Genomic DNA, 21,893 nt, shown 5'->3' on the forward strand with positions numbered 1-21,893 from the left:
AGTACTCCAAGGAACTAGTATCTCATAAAATGTTCACATAAACATTTACACATAACACTCCATTAAAAATTCAATGACAGTTCTAAAATATACCTCAGTCTCTTACCACAAGAAATGTGGACAAAGTCCTACAAAATGGGGGGAACAAAGGCCCAAAAATAGGGACATATTTTAAATACTGCTGTTATAAGCTTAGAAAGTTGCTAGAGTAACATGGTTTGTTTTAACATATATTTTCTGAAGGATTTGAAGTCTGAAACTGAAATGTATGCCGTTATTTAGTAACTTCAGTCCTCAGATCATCCCAGTGATTTGATAAGAAAACCACAAATTTTATGAGGAACAGACCAAAAATATGAGCCAAAATCTAGACATTCTTTGAAAATCTGGACAGTTAAGAGAAATGTTCTAAAATAAAATGTATCCTAGCAAAACAATATCTTTCAGACAGAAAAAAAGTTTTCCTCAGAAAAATACACACAGTAGTAAGTTTGCTCCAACAGGCTACTTATCTGCCCAGCTTTGAAGGATCGCTAGCCAATCAGTCATTACGTGGGGCCCACTAAACCAGTGTTCTTCTGTGGCAAAAAAAGCACCAGGGTAATTTGCACTCTAAATGTATTTATATGGACAGCCTCTTGATCTACTGTCAGTTGGAATGGTGGAAAACACCCTTAACCTTTGAAAAATTGGCCTGTCACAAAGGGTAGGACCCATACAAATTAGGCTTTTGCAACAGTGCTCTACATGTTACCCACAAAGGTAATACTTTAGCATGCTCATTCAGTGTTGAAAAGGTATTAAAATTAAGGCTGCAGCCATAATGCCATACCATAAAATGGTTAGAAGGCATTAATAAGATCACCCCTTACCAATCTGTAAGTCAGTGAATAAAAATTTAAAGCTTGCAGGTAATGGTGACACTTTAGATTTTGAAACTCTTGGAATAAATATTCTCATTTTATTGGGTTTGCTTTGATAAACATACAAAAAGAGTCCCCATATTCTTTTGTTGGCCTAATCAAAGTTTTGAGTCTTAATAATAAAACTTCTACAGATTCTGATGTGATTGACATATGTATCAGGTTTAGTATTAAGTAAGCCTTTACACAACAGTGGAATAAGCCATACGCCTCATCAGTGCAGTTGTGATCTCTTTAATTTTGTCTAGTATTTATCTCTTTATGTGTTATAAACGTTGTACTATGAAAGTTTGTTATGATCTGCATATGTGATGCACATGTAAATGTGTTTTCTCAAAATATTGTTTATGAAACATATTTGTTTTATTATTCTGAATTTGTTTAAATAAAATAAAATGAAAAAATATACACATACACACACTCGTATACACACACACACACACATACACACATGCATTTGTATTTATAGATATATAAAGATATACACATATTCCTTACACCATCCATTTTAAGCAGATTCAATATAGTTTGTCATAATAAAAATCACATTTCCCAAATTAGATAACGATGACAGTAAATAACTTACCATCTTGTTCGTATTATTTTATTAATCTCAGAATCAATGTTAAGTGTTGAAATAAATGCATAAACTATTCCATAAACAGGGTCAGATTTGTCACCATTTTCTTGAGCTTTTTGCTTTAGCTGCCGCACATTATACACATCCGTAATAGAACAAACTACAAAATAAATGGAAAATGAAATCTATTAACTGTGGTTCAGAATATACAAAACAAATATTCTTGCCATATCTGACATTCAGAGGGATGACATACTAACTACTATACCTGCTGTCATACTACTAACTTGAGTTCAGTAGCAGACTTGAGCATTTGTGGCTGAAAGGAAAATTTCTGTGAAGCAGGCCTTTCCATTTCATTTCTATAATTATGGTAACATTTTGTACCAGTAAAGTCAATGAACATGTGCATGGTTTCCAGGCTCCATACCAATACAATAATGTCCCTGTCTACTCTCAGCCCTGCCCACTGCTACTCTCCACTGAAAGTTCTTGGGCCTGTTGGACTGCTGCCTACTACATAAACATATATGTACATATTTAAAAATTATTTGCCAAAATCCACTTCTGTCCCATAAGAAATTAAGCCAGTCTGAATTGCTACATAATATTTAGACAGTGCATAGCTCCTGAGCATAACTTTCTCTTTGTTGTTTTATTTTATATTTATGATTTGATTAGAAAATTCCCTTCTGCTATTAAGAAAAAAATATATGTTTATGAGTTTAACAGGCTTTTACACATATCCCGGGTCCTTGGATTTTCCTTGCAATTTATGTATACAATATTCCTAAGTGAGGAATGAAACATCTCTAATAATGGTCATTTTTTTATTTTCAATGACATATCTCTCTTATTTTGATTTAAAGTGGCAGAAGGTACCCCAGCAATGAAAGGTTTCAGTGTCTTCCACACTTTTAGACCAGTAGCTGCACAGACAAGGGCTAAAGGTGGAGGTGTCTCAACACACATCAGTAACAATCATACCTCTAGGGTGATCAAACAGGATAGCATGCTGAAGTTTTTCCATGTGCAGATCAACATACACAAAATCCCGAACTATAACCTAGCCAGTTATAGGGCATCCTCCATGTCTCAAGAAGCTCTTAATGCATACTTGGACCTGCTGGAGACACTTACCATCCGACCTAACACCCTACACATGGGAGAGTTTAATTGCCCCTGTATAAACTGAGAATCCTACACAATCTCAAATCTACAGGCACAGAGATTCCTGGACTTCATATATATGAACACCCTTGACCAAACAGTGAATACGCACACCAGAGGCTGTAACATACTGGACCTTTTGCTCAGAAGTATGCGAGAACATTGCACCCCCCCCCCCCAATGTCTAATCCATCCTGGTAAGGTCTGACCATAAAGCTATCTCTTTCAAAATCAAAATCAGTTCCATAATCCCATTAAAACCAGGAACAGTTAGGAACTATTCCAAGGCAGATGACCTTTTATTACGTGATGGTTTGTCAAAATTCAGTGCCTCTCCAAACCCCAAGAACACAGCAGCCTTATTCTGAATTAGTACAACTATATTAATGGCTGCATAGAGGCTGTTGTACCTAGCAGAAGTAAACCCAGGTCTAGTCCCAGAAACAAACTGCCCTTGTGACGTCCCAAATTAAACAGGATATACAACAAAAGGTAAAATTATGACAAAAATAAGGAAGGGTAATTCCCATGAAGATAAAAACTGTTGTCAAATTAAATAGGCAACTAAGGGGGCTAATTAGGCCACACTAAGACAACTTTGAGGTTGAGATAGCTTCCCAGGTGAAAGATAACCATAAGGTCTTCTTCAGCTATGGCAGAAATCTCAAGGTCAGCACACAGCAATGTGCTGATCTGGTGGTTAATGGCGTCATAGTCACGAGCCTGGCAAAATAGCAAACCTGTTAGCAGACAAATTTGGTTCAACTTGACCTCCCCACACACCCACAACCATTCCCTAAAAAACACCCTCAAACATAACCTATCCAACTATAACTAGGGAGCATGTACTAGCTGCACTCGCTAAAGCCGAGAACACGGTCTCAATGGGACCAAATAACATCCCAGGATGTCTTCTGAACAGTCTAAAATGCTACTTATCAGGACCACTGAAGTGAATATTTTACTATAATCTTAAAAAAGGCTTTGTGCCACATGAACAGAGGACTGTGACGGTCATCCCCCTTCATAAGAGAGGACCTTCAACAGATCCTGGAACCTGGAAACTATAGACTCATTAGTCTGACTAGTCTTATTTGCAAAGCCATGGAAAGAATTATCATAGCAATTAGCAATAAGGACAGAGGAGACCTCCAGACTCTAGATCCATCACAGTTTGGCTTTATCAAGGGAATTTCATGCTTAACGAATCTGGTGAAAAGGTCACTAAGGCAATGGATGAGGGGGAAATGGTGCATACTGCCTACCTAGATCTGGCTAAAGTATTTGATACAATACCTCACTTGGGCATTGTCAACAGACTTATGGAACTAGGTATAAACCCCTTTATAAAATGCTATATAACTACCTGGCTGACTGATAACACTCAGGAGGTCAGAATCACTGAGGCCACCTCCACAAAGAGGTTGGTCACTAGTGGAGTCTCCCACGGCTCTGTGCAAGGCCCACTCCTCTTAGGCATCTGCTTCTCAGATGTCAAAGCCAATGTCAAAGGCCTCTGGCTAACCAAGTTCACAAATGATGCAAACTGGGAGCAGTCACTGAATCCCCCCAAGATGAGAACACCATTCAGGAAGGTCTACACAGACAAAAGCTTGGTGTCAAAGCCATGGCTTAAAACTCAATACCAAGGAATGCATTATAGTACCTTTTGGGAAGTCAGCCACCCTGGGTTATTACATCATCAGCAGAACAACCCTAAAAGTTGATTCACTAGTCCAGGATCTGGAAACTCATTTAGACAGTAACCTAGCCTTCGATCATCATGTGCCAAAAGCCCTTCTATGTTGCTCAAATTATAAGGAAGAACATGGCATCTAGGTCCAGAGAGGTTATCATATCATGAGGGCACTCAGTCCTCATCAGACCAATCATGGAATAAAATGTCCCCTTCATTGTGTAACTAACTAGAAACGTGCAGCAATTGGAATATTCACAAAGGTTCCTTACAAAAAGAATACAGGGAGTAAACACAATGTCCTGTATCGAGTGCCTCAAAGCCCTATCTCTTTACTCGGTATCATACAAACTTCTGAGAGGTGATCTTTGCCTGGCATGCAAGGCATCCCTGAAACCTGTTTTGATGAACGTTTTGCATATCCACAAAACAAACAGCGTCAGAACTACTAGATTAAAAATCTAAATTTTACTTGTGACATAAATAGGACATGTTAGAAAGACAGTTATGTTTCTCGGAGAATTCAGATTCTCTGGAATGGGCTCCCCATCTATGTGAAGCAGAGTTCCTCCCGATCCTTAATTAAGTGCAACTTAGAGCAGTGGATGGGTAATCGGAAATTCATCCCTGGTTTGGCACCTATGTCAGTGAAGGACAGAGGCAGACAGTAAATGATACCCTATATAAATCAGATTTGTGGGTCACATTTGGGTTGTATGGTTAAGCTTATAAAGGTCCAAGTCATCATTACTCTATTATACACCTATAAACCTATAAACTATTTGAGTAAATTATCTACAAGTAACATTTTTCTGGAGCAATATGAATCACAAAATGTGGTACAAAAGTACCACAGAACTACACAAATAACAGAGCAATCAGAGACAGTACTGGTACATACAAAGCACAGTAAAATACTCTGCAGATACATTTGAGTAAGTGAACAACAAACATTGAAATAGGTATTCTAAGCATTTACATTTATTTTGAATATGACTGAAACTGTAACTGATCTCAAATGAATCTTCCAGTGAGATATTCCAGTACCATCATTTAGAACATTTAATACAGCTAGTGTTTTACGGGAGTACAGCAGACCTGAAGGGGTTCAACTTCACAGCATCAGGTTTCTTCTGCACCTGCCTACAGATCAAATTAATGAGCTCGTTGTCAGGCGGAGTCATCAAGGAAGTAGATGGGCCAGACCCAAAGGCCTCCAGGAATACCGATTCCTCTTGGGAAGGGTTATCAGTAGACTAAACAGCCCTTTCTTTGAGGATCTCCAGGATGTCTCCAAATGAGACGTCATCAGGTGGTGCTCTTGGGGACCTTTCCTCCTCATCAAAATCAGTATCTTCTGTGACTGACTCTTGATGAGAGTCTAAGTGCTTCCTCTTGCACTTTCTCTTCCTAGGGACTTCTTCAGCGGGATGTTCTGGAGAAGTATCAAAAGATATAAGTATATCCTGCTGGGTAGACTGGAGAGTTTGAACTGACTGTCCCTGTGGAGTAGAGTGTTGAGGCTCAAGGCACAAAGAGACATGTGATTCAGAAGGAATTTCCAAAGGAGGGTGGAATGGTCCACTCCCTAGAAGCAGAGAACACTCTCTCTACCACCTCAAAGGCAGAATGCTCTGGGGGAGAAGGAGGCCAATGGAGCAGAGAAGAAATGCTTCCAGACCGTTGGCTCCCTTTGACCAGAAGGGAACCCACCTGAGGCAGATGCCAATGTTCTGAGGGCAGAGATGGCTCCAACAACTTCGGAGTTGACTCTAACACCTCCAACCTGACAAAGCACTATGGCTCCAAGAGTCATCCAGCTCCGATACACTCGGAGCCAGTCCTCTCCGAGAAGGTAACACAGCAGAAAATGCAACAGTTTTCAGATCCGATACAGACTGTCTTGAAAAACTTGGATCCAAGGGCTCCGAAGCTAAAGGTCAAATCAAAGAAGCAGCCAAGATGGGTGGAGTAGTACTGGAAAAGGTCTCTGGACCCAAAGAGGTAGGAGCTGGGAGAACTCCCATCTGTATCTGTGTCGAAAGAAGCTTCTTCATCATTCTATCCACATCTGCTTCCATCAGGCTCCTGAAAAAATGAGAAGAGGCCACTGAAACAGACCTAGAATGGCAACACCTCTCCAAAAAGGGTAATGCCAGCTGGGAGGAAACAGGGTATAGAGAGGATGCATATCACTTCCAAGGGAGTTGTTTTGGCTCCAAAAACTCCAAAAAAGATTGGATCCAATGAAGGAGATCGGGTATCTGAGAGAGACAGATCTGAGGATTTAGTCTTCAGTTTTGAAAGTTTGCGGGCTGGTTCTGTGGTAGGACCAGAAGATGGAGTGGTGGATCCGGAAGGGTCCGACAGATGCTTTCGGGACTCCTTTTTGTCTGGTTTGGAGGCTTGAGCTCCAGATAAAGATTCAAAAAAAGGTCGTAGGCAGAAGACCTTTCAAAATCAGCTTCATTTTACGATCAATAAACGCCTGCTGATTGAAAGCTTTACAAATATCTCATAACACCTTTAAGTGTGCCGAGACTAACCAATAAATGCAAGAATCATGAGCATCTGACAGAGGGATCTTATGCCCAAAGATTTTTCAGCCATCCTAAAAAAAATTAACACTATCTACATATACATTTTTTGTTTTGAAAATAAGAAGGAAAGAGAAAGATTACCAACAATAGTAATTAAAGAAGTAACCACAAGAGTATAGGTGAATAAGAGGAAGTACTAATAATAAGTTACTTTACACTAAATATAGGATAAGGGGTGGCTGCGATGGTGCAGCAGTTAGCACTGCCGCCTCACAGCAAGAGGTTCTCTTTTTTGATCCTCGGCTAGGGTGCCTTCTGTGCGGAGTCTGCCTGTCCTCCCTGTGGTCGTGTGGGTTTCCTCTGGGTGCTCTTGTTTCATCCCAAAGACATGCTGTAGATGGACTGGACACACTAAATTGGCCATAGGTGTGAGTGAGTGCGTGCATGTGTGTGTGTGCACCTTCTGTGGAAGGTTGGGCGCCGGGCTGGCAACTCGGCAACGTAAAACTCCACTGCCAATCATGAGCAGACAGGTGATCCACTGTGGTGAACCCTAACCGGGAAAAAAACAAAAGAAGAAGAAGACACTAACTATAGGATAAGGAAAAAATAAAACATCTATAAAGAAAAAAGGGATGAAGACAGAGAGAGAGAGAGAGAGAGATAATCTGTTTACTTATTTAACAGGAAATCACTTTAACGTTCAAGAGCTTACAGTAACCGCTTCCACAGGCAAAGGCAGCAAATGAGATCTGGGTATGGTAGGGGACTAGAGCATTATGGGCAAGGGAGGAGCTCAAGAGTTTCCAGTATACACAAGCTGTAAGAAGTGGCCGAGTCTGATCTGAGAGTCGAATCTGAACCCAACTGTTGAGAAATGAATGAAAATTGACAACATCAGATCAAAATGTATGTACTCACCATAGTAATGTATCTGGGTTGTCTGTTTTTGTCCTTCCTCAACTGTTTGGTTTTGGATCCAACCGCGGATCCAACTTTAGTCACTTCTCAGACTTTGAATCTGTAGCTCAAGCTCCTCCCATTACTCATAATCCCCTCCAAATCCCATATTACTTCAGACCGAGTTAGCCCCATTTGCTAGATGTTGCAAATAAATAACAAAGGTATACAAAACAGACCCACAAATAGCTATTCCAACTCTGGAGATAGGAAAGAAAAGTATCTGGAGTTTAATCAGAAAAAGAACCAAGACGGCATACCCCTAGGTCATACCAGGAAGCCATACTCTCATATAAAATCTTGCCAGCTGCACAAGAGCTATGGAGGCCACCATTGAACTGAGAAGCTGCAGAACCAACTTGGTTGGTGGTGAATGAAGAAACAACAGATGCACCATCTGTTGCTGTAACATGAATAGTCTGGATTAAGGTAGTCTTATAATATGGGAAACTGCATCTAGATGATCACCTATGAACTCCAGGACTTGGGGGTCGAGGGGGAGATGAGATTTGTTGCAGTTGACAGTGATGCCCAGATCCAAACACAGGTGGAGCAGGCAGTCAAAGGCATCAGTCAGGAGATGTCTGGTGGGAGCAATAAGGAGTCAGTCAACAAGGCAGTGAAATACCCAGAATCCAAGCAATCTCAGGTGAGCTGCAACCACTGCCATACACTTGGTGGACACACAAGGGATTGTGGTGAGACCAAAATGCAGGGCCCTGATATGAAACTGACTGGCCCACAGCCAGAAGGGAAGGTATCTCCTGGACTTTCCATCTATTCTGATGTGATAATATGCATCCTTGAGATCTGTCAGGCATATTCAATCATCCTGCTGCAGAAGGGGGAGAATGGACTGAACTATTACTATTTGGAACTTCGAGTGTTTGACAAATTGATTCAAGTAACTTAGCTTGAATATTGGCCTGAGGTGCCAGTTTTTCTTTGGCACCAAAAAGAATCTCAAATAAGTTCCAAACTCTTGCTGGTCTGGTGGCACCTCTTGAATGACCCTTTTTGTTAGAAGCCTTTCTATTTCTAAGCTGCACCTTTTCTCTGGTGGGATGGCATGCTGGTAGTTTCTTTGATATTTTCAATGGAAAATGCAAAAATGGTATCTAGTAGCCTCTGCTGATGACTGTCTGCACCCAGTTGTCCTTGGTAATGGCTGTCCAGGCCTCCTGTTGAAGAGATAAGTGCCCGCTGACTGCATCCAGAGTGCAGCAGTTGGGAAACCTTCTGAAGCCTTGGGTTTATGGGCTTTATCTGGCACACAGGTGACATCTGCCATTAGAGTTGCACTCTCTGCCACAAAGAGAGCTAACTCCATAGCAGGCTTGGGAAAACCCTTGCAATTTCCATAACCATATCTTCCTACCACCTTTTTGGTTCCATGGAAAGGTCCTGTGAGGGGAAGAAAACCTGTATTCCTTCGGCAGACAGGGTTTTCCCATCCTGCTCATTCCTAGAGAGAGTGTCTTTACTCCTGGGGAGAATACCTTTAACCTTGGGCCCAAATAATGTAGATCCATCAAAGGTTGCATTGATGAACATCTTGAATGGCTCTGCAAAACCACAAAAATGCATCCAGGCTTGCTTGAACCTGCTGCTCTGGAAACACCCTCTGTGGTGTGGAAGATTACCAACATGGAGGAGTTTTATATGGATGGGAAGGAGGCCAGCTGTGAAGAAACAAGTCATTTTATCCTCCCCAGACATGGACCATAAGAGAGACTTGAAAAGTTCCTTAGTCAAATCCCTCTAGAACCTCATACTGTGTGCCAAATAATTCAGAGACCGGAGGGCAAAGGTTTCTGAAGTAGAAATCCACTTCACGAAACTGTCAAATTCCTGGACTCTGTTAGGGAGATGGACAGAAGGACTTTCCTTAGCAAGTTCCTTTTTAGTGGCTGCTACTACCATAGGATCAACCAGGTGTGGGGGGCTTGCTCCAGTGGGCATGGTCCTTAGGCACAACTAGGTATTTGTCTGGCTTCCTAGTTATATGTTCTGTCACATCTGGATACTTCCATGCCAGAGAAGAAATGAGGTCTACCATTTCATCTGCTGGGGAGACTACCTACGACTTAGCAGAGCCAGTTCTGAAAGCCTCATTAAACATTGACTCCTCCTGTCAAGGGGCTTCAGAAGATCAAACACCTTTCTGCCTCTAAAGCTTGAGAATGTCTTTCAATGACACCCCTTCACCTTCATCAAAGTCAGTGTCTTCTGTTAAGGACTCCTTTGGGGATTGATGTGCATCCTCTTGCACTTACGCTTCTGAGAGCTTCAATGGGGGGGGGGGGGTGATCCAGGGAAGACTCGGAAATCTGTGGGCAGTCCTGGATGAGGACTGTCTCAAGGCTTGGGCAGACTGGCTGTCTAGAAGGAATGGAATAATTATACTCAGGACCCAGGGCAGACAACTGTGAAGGGGGAGGACCTTGAAGGGGGAGGATATCCTATCTCCTGAAGCAGATAAAGCTCTATACACTGCATCAAAGGTATAAGCCAAGGGAAAGCACAACACTGCCCTAGTAGGAGCCAAAACCACCTGACCAAGGCAACCCAGGGAATTTCCATGACCCTGCCTTGAAGCAGAAATCAGGGCCAAGCTATTTAACACCAAAGCCCCAAGGGAAAGGTGTGGCTCTGAAAGCCTCGGAGTCAAATCCCCTACTTCCAGAACATCCACTGCCCAAACTAGGACTCCAAAATCACTCCAGCTCTGACAGGATCAATGCCAGTTGAATCAGAGAAGATGCCAGAGTTAACAAAGACCAAGCCTTCAGATCCAACACAGACCAACCCAGGAATCTTGGAGCGAGACTTCCAAAGCCGAGGGGTGGGTCAGAGTACAGTAGAGTAACTAAAGGTGTCTGGGATGGTTCAAAGCTCATGGGTCCAATGGGAGATGAAAAGAGAGATGGGATTACCCCAACTGAATTTGGATCCTGGGAAATTTTCTCATCATTCTGTCCATATCAGCTTTAGACAGGCTCCTGGTAGATCTGAAGGATGAAGAGGTAAATGGAGGTCTTGAAGTTCTATGTGGTTTGTCCTGTTAAAGAGGAGAATGCAGTCTTGATGGCATTGGCTCTGGTGAAAATCCTGGTTGTCTACGGACAGGAGACTTAACTGAAGAAATGTCAGATCCAAAGAGGTAGACAGATCCGAAAGCTTTTGAAGTTTTGCAGGTGGAGCTACAGGCTTCTGATACGACCGCACAGCTACAACTTGTTTTGTAAACTGTTGAAATCCTAGCTTGAGGAAGTTTGGCAATTTGAAGTTTCTTATCCCACACTTCTCAGATGAATTCCAGTGTTTGAATCGGCAAAAACCTGAACTTTGCTGTACTCACTGTGATGCCCAGAGCTAAACAATGGAGAAGCAAGGAGTTTCTGCCCAGAACAAATAAATCCTTAGAGGGAACAGTGATGAGTCAGTTGTCCAGATAAGGGAACAGCCAGAACCCTTGCAGTCTGAGGTAAACGCAACCTCTGCCATGAACTTGGTGAACAAAGGGGGGGACTGTGGTGAGACCAAAGACAAAGCTTTGAACAGGAAATTACTGGCACCCAGCCAGTCCATCTTTATGTGGTAGTACAAATCATGACTATGAACTGAGCACATCCAGTCATGTTTTCTTAGCGATGAAAGAATAGACTGTACTATGACCATATGAAATTTCTTTTATTTCACAAACTTGTTTAGACAGCTTAGGTCCAAGATTGGCCCCAAGTCCCCATTCTTCTGTGGCAGTAAAAAGAATTTTAAGTAAATCCAAATCCAAAATGTTTTGGTAGGACCTCTAGGATGACTTGATTTTTAGAAGCTTTCTTATCTCTATGAAGCAGCTGCTTCCCTTTGTGAGGCTGGAACATCTGGAAATTTTGTGAAGGTGCATGACATTAAAGAAAGGGAATGAAACAGCCTCTGGTTATTAGCGTCTGCACCCAGACATCTTGAGCGATGGATGTCCAGGTCTATGAGTGCAGAGACAAGTACCCCCCCCAAATGCCTCCACAGAGTGACAGGAGTACTGATAGGGCCTCTCAGAGAAGGGGTCCCGAAAGCCATGGTTCTACGGACCACCTCTGTCCTGAAGACAATGTCCAGCATTAGAGTTCTCCTACTGCCGAGGGGGTGTGTCTCAATTCAGAAGTGTTAGGAATGAACCCTTGCAACTTATGGAACCAAAGTGTTTTCCTGCCCTTTTGGTTTCTTGAAAAGGTTCTGGGGGTTAGAAAACTAGATTCATACAGCAGACAGTGCCTTACCATCGTGGTCACTTGATCCATCATGGGGGAGTTGATGAAGGATGTCCTCCTGAAATGCTCTACAAAGTTGCATCCAAGCATGTTCTCCTAACAGTTATGCTGGTGCTCGGTAGTCTAGAAGTGTCTTGCATCACATTAGAAATAAGACGCATTGAGACATTAGATAAGGGTTGTAAGGTAGCCAACTGTGAGTCAACGGATTTCCTCTGCTCAGTAGATAGGGACCCTGACAGAGATTTGGAAAGCTCCTTAGTCAAAACTCTCTGGAAACACATGACATGTACCAAGTAGTTCAGCTCCCTGATAACGAAGATGACTGAAGAATAGACTCACTCTTTGAACCTGTCCAATGCACTAGACTCCCTGTTAGGTGGATGGACAGTGGAGCTCTCTTCTGCCAGTTCCTTCTTGGTGGCCACCACCATGGAATCCACAGCTGTACCTTTGCTTCAATAAGGACAGCCTTTCGGTGACACTAAGTTTTCAGGCTTGAGGGGAAATGGCTCAGTTATGTCTGGCTCTTTTCATGCTTATTTTGAGATCAGGTCGGCCATTTCATCTAAGGATGGCACCAGTGAAGAAGTAGATGGGCCAGCCCCAAAACCCTTGAGGAATACTGACTCCTCTTGTGAAGGAGGTTCAGATGACCACCAAATTTCTGTCTAAGTAGTTCTAAAATCCCTTTGAACAAGAAGTTCTCAACAGGGGATCCTGGGGAACCTTCTCCTTCATCAAAGTGAGTCAGTCTGTGATTCCTATTGGGAATCAATGTGCCTTCTTTTATACTTGTGTTTCCAATGCACCTCTCAGTTGGGATGTCCTGGACAGGACCTGGAAGCCAATAGAGGTTCCTCTACAAGAACAGGCTCAAAGCTTTTTGAAACTGGCTGTCCTGATGGGATAAGATGAGCAGGCTCAGGACCCAGGGAAATCCTGCAGGGAAGGGACAGATCTAAGCTTGAAAGGGATGTCGGCTCTCTGGAACAAGACAGAACTCTTTTGAAAGTCTCAAATGCTGAGCCAGAGATGGAACCAGGGGTCTTTACAGAAAGAATTAAGGCCCCTAAAGAAGACTCAGGGAACTGTCAGACTTGACTCTGAAGCTGCCATCAAAGCCGAGCTAATGCTGAAACCCCAAGAGACAGAGACAGAGAGAGAGAGAGAGAGAGAGAGAGAGAGAGAGAGAGGAATAGTTCTAAAGGTGCCTGCACCAAACCATCTCCCCTGGACTCGATGCTGACAACTCAGCCCTGAGTTTTAGTACGATCTGAAGTGTTCAGAGCTGACCAGATCAAAGACACCATTGGAGTCAAAGAAAACCATCCCTTTGGATCCAAAGAAGACGTATCCTGGAGGGAACTCTGATCCAACTGCCTAATTCAGCAGGATGGATCTGGGAAGGAGCAATAACTTGATGAGGAAAACTGGTCAATCCCCCAGACCCAGCAGGGGCTGTATCCGGGAGGTCCCCCACCTAGATCTGGATACTGAGGAATTTCATCATTGTCTTGCCCATGTCAACCTCAGAAAGACTCCTGGAGGACATAATGAAGTGGAGACAAGAAGCAGTGGAAGAAGGCCTAGAGACCCTATGAAAATATCTGTCCTAGACAATAGGGGATCCCAATCTAGGAGATACCCACCAAGGAGAAAAACAAGACTTTGGTAGAGACAGTGTACCAGATCCAAGAAGGATCGGTTCCAATGTGAGGATTGCATTTGAAGATTTTTGACAGCTTGGGAGCTACAGCTGATGAAGGGAAACACTTAGGAGACTGTTTCTTTGGTTATTTAGATTTCTCTTTCTCTCTCTCTCATGACCTCTAATATGATCAGCTGGTTTCGTAGATACAGGGGAGGCAGAAGAAGAAGAAAAAGCAGAGGAGTGAGATGGGGATAATTCTCACACAGAGGGAGGGTGAATCCCCTTAAAGACTAACTTGTTTCTCCTCTCAACTATGGCCCTGTAACTGAAGGCTTCAGAAATGCTGCCCTACTCATCTAGGTGTGCAGCCTCCAAGCAGTAAATGCATTTTGGATGTGTATTGGAGTTAGGTAGCTTGTGGCTCCAAGCCACACACATTTTGCACCCTGATGTTTTTTATACATTTTGAAACTTAAAACTTTCCAGAAAGAAAAATAGCAACCTGTCAAAACTCATACAAAAAAAAAGGTAACAACACTAGGTTGATAAAGGAAGAGAGAAAAAAGAAAGGAGGATCTCCAACAGGCATCCAGGAACAGAAGAGAGCCTTGACAAAACTTTAAGACTAAATGTACAAATTATATAGCTTTTTTTTAGGTAAAGGGAGGTCAAAGATGAAGGAGAAAAACTCCATCCCAAAATAAAAGAAGAAAGTAACGGATAAACTCCAAAATTTTACTTATCTCACACCAAAGACAAAGTCTGTAGCAATCAAGCCACACATGAGATCTGAGGTATTTTGTTCTTTACAGGGTTTATGGGTAAGGGGAGGGGCCTGAGTACTGCATCTAAAGCTTGTGAGTGGCTGAAGTCTAATCTGATTTTGGATCCAAAGACCCATCCTTTGAGGAATGGATGGAAGAGATAACATCAGTTCATAATATGATGTTTTAAGATATTGCAAAAAAGTGGCCTACTGCTGATCGTTCACCTCCACTCTTCCAAGTCTAATACCCAAAACTTTTATTTCTTTCATGGTTTAATAAACACCTCAGTTATTTGTTATATCCTCAAAATCTCTAATCTTTTTCTTTTTACCCAAAGTTAATCTAATCTGAAATAATAGAAAATTATGAAACGGGTTTGTAAGTCACAACTCATGCTAAACTCTAAAAAAAAAGAAATAAAAACTACCACTTTTTTTTCTTTAAATCCCTCTCCCATTAAAAAGAAAATTTAAAGACGTCTCCCTTGATAATGCAACCAATGAAGTCACTTTTCATAGCAAATTATTAGGGTTGATAGTGGATGATAATCTTAAACTCGACCTGCATATATATCCTCCTGTCTTTTTTCAGCAGAACTTCTTGCCTTCAAGGAAGTCACCTTTAGTCTCCCTTCCTTTCTTACTTCTCTTTGCCCGAGATGGTTATTAAACCACTTTCAGCTTTGAGGCAGTATTTCTGCACAGTCACCACAGACTCAGTAAACTCAACTGCCTCTTTCAGCTAGAAAACTGTGTTTTTATATTTCTACATAAGTGTCACATGCATATAGGTATGCATGTAACAGTGAAGTCTGCATTTTGAACACCAGACTGTGGGCTATATTTTTATGTAAATTATAAATATTTTGGCAGCCTAAAACAAAGAACTTTGTCCACTATAACAACTCCATTTTCTTAAACCACAGCAGTCCCATTGATACTTTCTCCATCAACTGTGCTACATTGATTCTTTACAGCAGTCCACTGTCCCCCTTCTTTAAGTTTATTTCTCCTTTGCTCCAGATGTTTGTGTAATCACTTTCATCTCTGAGCCAGTATTTTTCCTGAGCTATAGTCCTGCATTTTGGCTTACTTTTCCTCACTGTTTTGCTTATATTTGAGTGTGTGTGTGTGTGTGTGTGTGGGGGGGGGGGTAGCCTTTCGACTTTGCACTTAAAAGTCAATAGAAATAGAAGTTATGTTCTTACCATAACGTTCCATGTTAGTTGTCTTCTTCTTGCCTTCTTCTTGCTGGATGGGTTCGGAGCCGACCTCGGCTCCGACTCGGCCACTCTAAAAGCTCGAGAGTTGGTTCCACCGGCTCGAGGCTCCCCTTATATCCCACAATGCTAGGCGAGAGTTACCTCAGATCTCGTTTGTAAGCTAACCCCAGCTTATAACAGTAACAGTATAACTGTAAAACAGAATCCACCTCTAACAACAGGAAGAAAGAAGGGTGACCTACATCCTGAACCAAGAAATATGCATAATAGCATATGTCTAAGAAAGAGGTGGTAGAAAGAGAGGTCACAATCACAACTCCTCTAGGTCTGTCCAGGCCAGGGGAAGGAGGGTGGACGAAGAAGAAGGCGAAGAAGACAAGTAACATGGAACGTTATGGTAAGAAGATAACTTCTATATGTTAAGTTGTCTATCTCGCCTTCATTCTTGCTGGATGGGACCGCCCCTAGCACCTTGTCCCGGTGGCCTAACGGAACAGACTCCTGAGAACAGTGGAACCAAAGTTAGCTCTATGCCTAGAAGCTAAATCCAACTTATAATGAGAAATAAAAGTGTGAGAAGTAGCCCAAGTAGCCGCTGCACAAATGGTGTCAATAGGCAGTCTGTCTTGAAGGCTAAAGAAGTAGCCAAAGCTCTGGTGGAATGGGCTTTAGGTTTATTAGGCAATTTTTGTTGTCTAATTTCATATACCAGGGAAATCAAAGATGTTAGCCATCTGGATAATGATACCTTTGAAACTGAAAGTCCCTTTCTGCTTTCCCGCATAGGAGACAAACAGCTGATCAGATTTTCTGAATTGTTTTGTTCTATCCAAGTAGTACCTTAATTGACAATGAACATCCAGGCAGTGTAATTTTTGTTCAGACCCATTGGAATACTCTGGAAAAAAGACAGGAGGTCAATGCTTTGGTTTAGATTTGATGTCGAAAACCACCTTAGGCAAAAGGACGGGTTAGTTCGTAAGGATACTCTGTCCTTATGAAACAAAAGATAAGGAGGACGACAACTGAGTGCTTGAAGTTCTGAAACTCTTCTAGCTGATGTAATAGCTACCAGAAAGAGAGTTTTCCATGATAACAATTTCAAGGAACAGGAAGCTGCAGGTTCGAAAGGGGAAAGAATCAAAGAAGCAAGAACTAAATTTAGGTCCCAAGGAGAAGGAGGATTTCTTATAGGAGGTCTGAGAAGAAAAACTCCTTTCAAAAAGGCTTTGCAAAGTTTGTGGGACATTAAGGCAGATTCAGAAATACCCACATGGAAGTTAGAAATAGCTGCCAATTGAACCTTAAGTGTAGATGGAGATGAACCTGCATGGAAGAGTTCAGCTAGAAAATCAAGGACTAGTTGGATGGAAGCGTGAAAGGATCTATGTCCTTTCCTTGTGCCCAATATGAGAAGCGTTTCCACTTACTCAAATAAATCTTTCGAGTGGAAGATTTATGGGAAGCTATCAATATATCTCTAACAGAGTGAGATAATTGAGGAAGCCTGGCTACGGTTGGAACTGGAGGAACCAAGCAGTGAGGTTCAGAGAGGGGAGGGAGCGATGAAACTGACCCGACTGATGGATCAAAAGATCTGGAACTAGGTCCAGATTCCACGGTCGCCCAAGAGAAAATGATGTAGAAAGGGGAACCACACTTGTCGAGGCCAGTAAGGAGCAATGAGGATCAAGGATGCCTTCTGAGCGATAGCTTTCTGAATTACTTGAGAGATCAGTGGGAAAGGAGGGAATGCATACAGAAGTCCCCGGGCCAAACTTGGACTAGAGCGCCTCTGCTGGGTTGGCCTGGTAAAGGAATAGAGTGAAATATTCTCTGCACTTGCTGTTTTGGGGAGTAGCAAAAAGATCGCAGCAAGGCTGACCCCACTTGAGAAAAATTTCTCTCACTACAGAGTCTTTCAGAGACCACTCGTGAGGCATGAGTATAGCTCTGCTCAACTTGTCCGCAATGTGATTGCACTTCCCGGGGATGTGCGTTGCTATCAGAAAACGCTGAGAAGAAATCGCCCATTGCCACAGTCTGAGTGCTTCTCGACACAGGGGGTATGATCTGGTTCCGCCTTGTTTGTTGATGTACCACACTACAGACATATTGTCTGTCTGGATTGCAATTGTTCCCAAGGGAAGAGAGTCTTGAAGGGCCTGCAACGCTAAAAGCACTGCTCTCATCTCCAGAACATTTATGTGCAAGTGGCATTCGTTTGGTTGCCATGTGCCCTGGACTGTCCTGCCCTGATAATGCCCCCCCCACCCGATCAGGGAGGCATCCGCTGTCAGTGTAGCAACCGGAGGAGGTGGAACAAAGGGTCTTCCCAACAGGAGCTGGGGGGAAGACATCCACCACATGAGATGCTTTTTGCACGCCTGCGTGATCACAATGGTGTGAGACATTGGAAGTTCCTGGTATGACCATTGAGTAAAAAGCATCCACTGAAGGATCCGCATGTGGTATCTGGCTAATGGAAGGAGAGGTATGGTCGCTGCCATGATTCCCAACACCTTTAGAACTAACCTGGCTTTGATTCTGTTGTTGTTGAGAAGGAGTGACACCAATTTGTGAATGTCTGATATCCTTTGGTGTGTTAGCCTTGCAGACATGTTTATAGTATCTAGATTTGCGCCTATGTAGGTAATAGTACGACAAGGCGACAAAACAGACTTTTCGCAATTTATTGAAATACCCAGTTTTTGACAAACGCGAAAAGTATAATCTCTGGCCATCAGAAGGAGATGCTTGGTGGGAGCTGTGAGGAGCCAGTCGTCCAAATATGGAAACACCTGGAATCCTTGTCGCCGCAGGTGAGAAGCTAGCACTGCCATGCATTTGGTAAACACCGGGGCAGTGGTGAGACCAAAGGGCAGGGCCCTGAACTGAAAATGACTGGTTCCCAGCCTGAAGCGGAGGAATCTTCTGAGCGCCTGTTCATTTTATGTGATAGTACGATCCCGAAGGTCTATAGAGCACATCCAGTTTCCTTTGCCCAAAAGGGGAAGAATGGATTGCAGCGTGACCATCCGAAATCTTGTTTTCTTGACTGATTTGTTCAAGACACTGAGATCCAATATCGGTCTCCAGTCCCCTGTTTTCTTTGGAACTAAAAAGAACCTTGAGTAGATTCCGGATCCTTGTTGGTCTGCTGGCACTGGCTGAATTGCTCTTTTGCAAGCAGTTTTGAAATTTCCAAAGCTGCTAGATCCCTTTGAGCGGGTGGAACATCTGGAAGGGATTTTTTTGACTGATTTGGAAAGCAAAGAAAGGGGATAGAATAGCCTTCGGAAATGATGGACTGTACCCATTTGTCTTGAGCCAGGGATAGCCAGGCTTCTGGGTACAGTGACAATCTTCCCGACTGCCTCCGAAGATGGGCAGTCGGGCAACACCTCAGGGATGCTGAAAGGGCTTGTCAGGAAGGCTTCCGATTGCCCTGGTTCTGCGGACCCCCTGCCCCTAGGGCGATGTCTACCATTGTTATTCCCACCTCTGCCTTTGGTAGGAAAACCACTCTGCGCCAGGCTAAGTCCCTTGAGATTGTTTACGGAACCACATCTTTCCACCCTTCTGGCCTTTGGGGTAAGGCCTGAAGGAGTCGAAAAATGGACTCCGACGGCAGAAAGGGTCTTGCCATCAGTCTCGCACCTAGTCAGGGTTTCTTTCACTTGAGGACCAAAGAGAGATGATCCATCAAAGGGAGTTCGTGAAAGACGCCTTGAAAGGGTCTGCAAATTGCATAGCCGCATCCAGGCGTGCCTCACGTAAGGCTACACCTGTCCCTGCGGCTCTGCTCGCTCCATCGGCCGTAAGAAAGGAGGCGATGGAGGAGTTGGATATGGAATTAGGGTAGCCAGCTGCGTGTTCATCTTGTCTTGGAAACCCGCAGCTGTAGGATCCTTTAACATTTCACTCGCTTCCTTGATCAAGTCCCTTTGAAGACGAGTGAAATGGCACAGGTAGTTCAGCTTAACGATGGTAAATGTCGCTGAGGAGAACATCCGCTTCCCGTACCTATCCATGGACCTAGATTCCTTGTTAGGTGGATGGACAGGTACTGAAGGATCAGCCAGTTCCTTCTTTGTGGCAGCAGCTACCACCATAGCATCCACAGAAATTAGAAGTTATGTACCTACCATAACGTTCCATGTTAGTTGTCTTCTCTCGCCTTCTTTCTTGCTGGATGGGTTCGGAGCCGATCCTCGGCCCGACTCGGCACTAGCTTTAGCTCGAGAACTCCTTTTACCAGCTCGAGGCAACCCTATATCCCATGATGCAAGGCGGAACTACCTCAGATCTCGTTTGGCAGCTAACTAACCCTGCTAAAGACTTATCCTAATATAATTAGGAACCATGGTTCCTAAAAGAAGTCCTCATAACAATGCTCCAGAGGAAGCAATCCAATAGGAACTCTCCAAGATCTGTCCAGGCCAGGGGGGAGAGGGGGAAGGAAGAAAAGAGAAGAAGAGAAGACACAAACATGGAATATGGTAGGTAGGTACTAACTTAATGTTGTTAAGTTGTCAGCCTCGCCTTCTCTGCTGATGGGACCGAAGGCCCCTAGCACCTGTATCCCGGGTGGCACAATGGAACAGACTCTTGAGAACAGTGGAACCAAAACTGGCCCTATCTCTGGAGGCCAAATCCAACTTGTAATGAGACACAAAGGTATGAGGCGTGGCCCAAGTAGCTGCTGCACAAATAGTGTCAATGGGAAGTCTATCCTGAAAGGCTACAGAAGTGGATAGACTCCTGGGGGAATGTGCTTTGGCTTAGAAGATAGTTGTTTGCCCTTAGAGAGTACACATAGGAAATGGTGGAAGTCAACCATCTAGATAAGGTCACTTTAGATACTGGAAGACCCAACCTGTTTCCTGCATAGGAGACAAACAATTGGTCTGATTTTCTAACTTGTTTAGTCCTATGTAAGTAGTACCTGAGCTGACGGTGAACATCCAAAAATGTAGCTTCTGTTCAGCTCTGTCAGAATAGTTAGGAAAGAAAACTGGTAGATCAATAGATTGGTTAATATTGGCTTGAGATACAACCTTGGGAAGAAAGGAAGGGTTAGTTCTGAGCGAAACCCTATCCTTACGAAACACCAGATAAGGTGAACGAATACAGAGGGCCTGAATCTCAGAAACTCTTCTTGCAGAAGTAACAGCCAGCAAAATATAGTTTTCCATGTCAACAACTTTAAAGAACACGAGCAGACGGTTCGAAAGGAGGTAGAATTAGGGATGCCAACATTAAGTTCAGATCCCATTGCGGAGGAGGATGTTTCACAGGTGGTTTTAGGAGAAAAACTCCTCTCAAAAAGGCTTTGCATAACTTATGAGACATGATGTTATTGTCCTGCAAGCCAACATGAAATTTGGAAATAGCAGCCATTTGTACTTTGACTGTAGATGATGACGATCCCGAATGAAAACCTCCGCCAGGAAATCCAAAACAGAATGTATAGGAGCGTGAAAGGATCAATATTTCTGGCGCTTGCCCAATAGAAAAACGTCGCCACTTGCTAGCATAAACAGTTCTAGTGGACGACTTCAAAGAAGACACTAAAATGTCTCTGACTGAGTCAGAAATCATTGGTAGCCTGGGTAGGAAGGAAGTGGAGCAACCAAGCAGTGAGGTTGAGAGAATGAATGGCTCGGTGCTGCTGACCTGACTGGTGGATCAAAAGATCCGGAACTGGGTCCAGATGCCAGGGCTGCACCAGAAGGTGATGATGTAGAGACGGAAACCAAATTTGTCGAGGCCAATATGGAGCAATGAGGATCAATTTGGCTCTCAAAACGGTGGCTTTCTGAATGACTTGTGGAATCAATGGAAAGGAGGAAAAGCATAAAGAGGTCCCCGAGGCCTATCCTGGGTTAGTGAGTCTCTCAAGGGTTGGCCTGGAAGAGGAAATAGTGTGAAGTAATCTGGGCACTTGTTGTTTTGAGGGGTAGCGAAAGATCGCAACAAGGGGTGCCCCACTTCAGAAAAATCTGATCCACTACAGACTGATTGAGAGACCACCGTGAGGCATCAGAATAGATCTGCTTAGCCTGTCCGCCTCAATAGGTTGGACCTGACCTGCCGGGATGTGTTGC

General features: G+C 43.2%; 1 protein-coding gene across 1 annotated transcript in view; it reads right to left on the reverse strand.

The window, feature by feature from the left end:
- Positions 1-21,893, reverse strand: part of MEIOB (meiosis specific with OB-fold) — a 1,518,339-nt gene that overhangs the window by 300,020 nt on the left and 1,196,426 nt on the right. Inside the window, exon 10 of the mRNA XM_044088948.1 lies at positions 1,510-1,663. Within this exon, the coding sequence (XP_043944883.1) occupies positions 1,510-1,663 (154 nt within the window). The remainder of the gene's footprint in view (positions 1-1,509; positions 1,664-21,893) is intronic.

The sequence above is a fragment of the Protopterus annectens genome, chromosome 12.part0 (genome assembly GCF_019279795.1).
Source record: "Protopterus annectens isolate FY-2018-M chromosome 12.part0, PAN1.0, whole genome shotgun sequence".
In the NCBI taxonomy this organism is placed as follows: Eukaryota; Metazoa; Chordata; order Ceratodontiformes; family Protopteridae; genus Protopterus; species Protopterus annectens.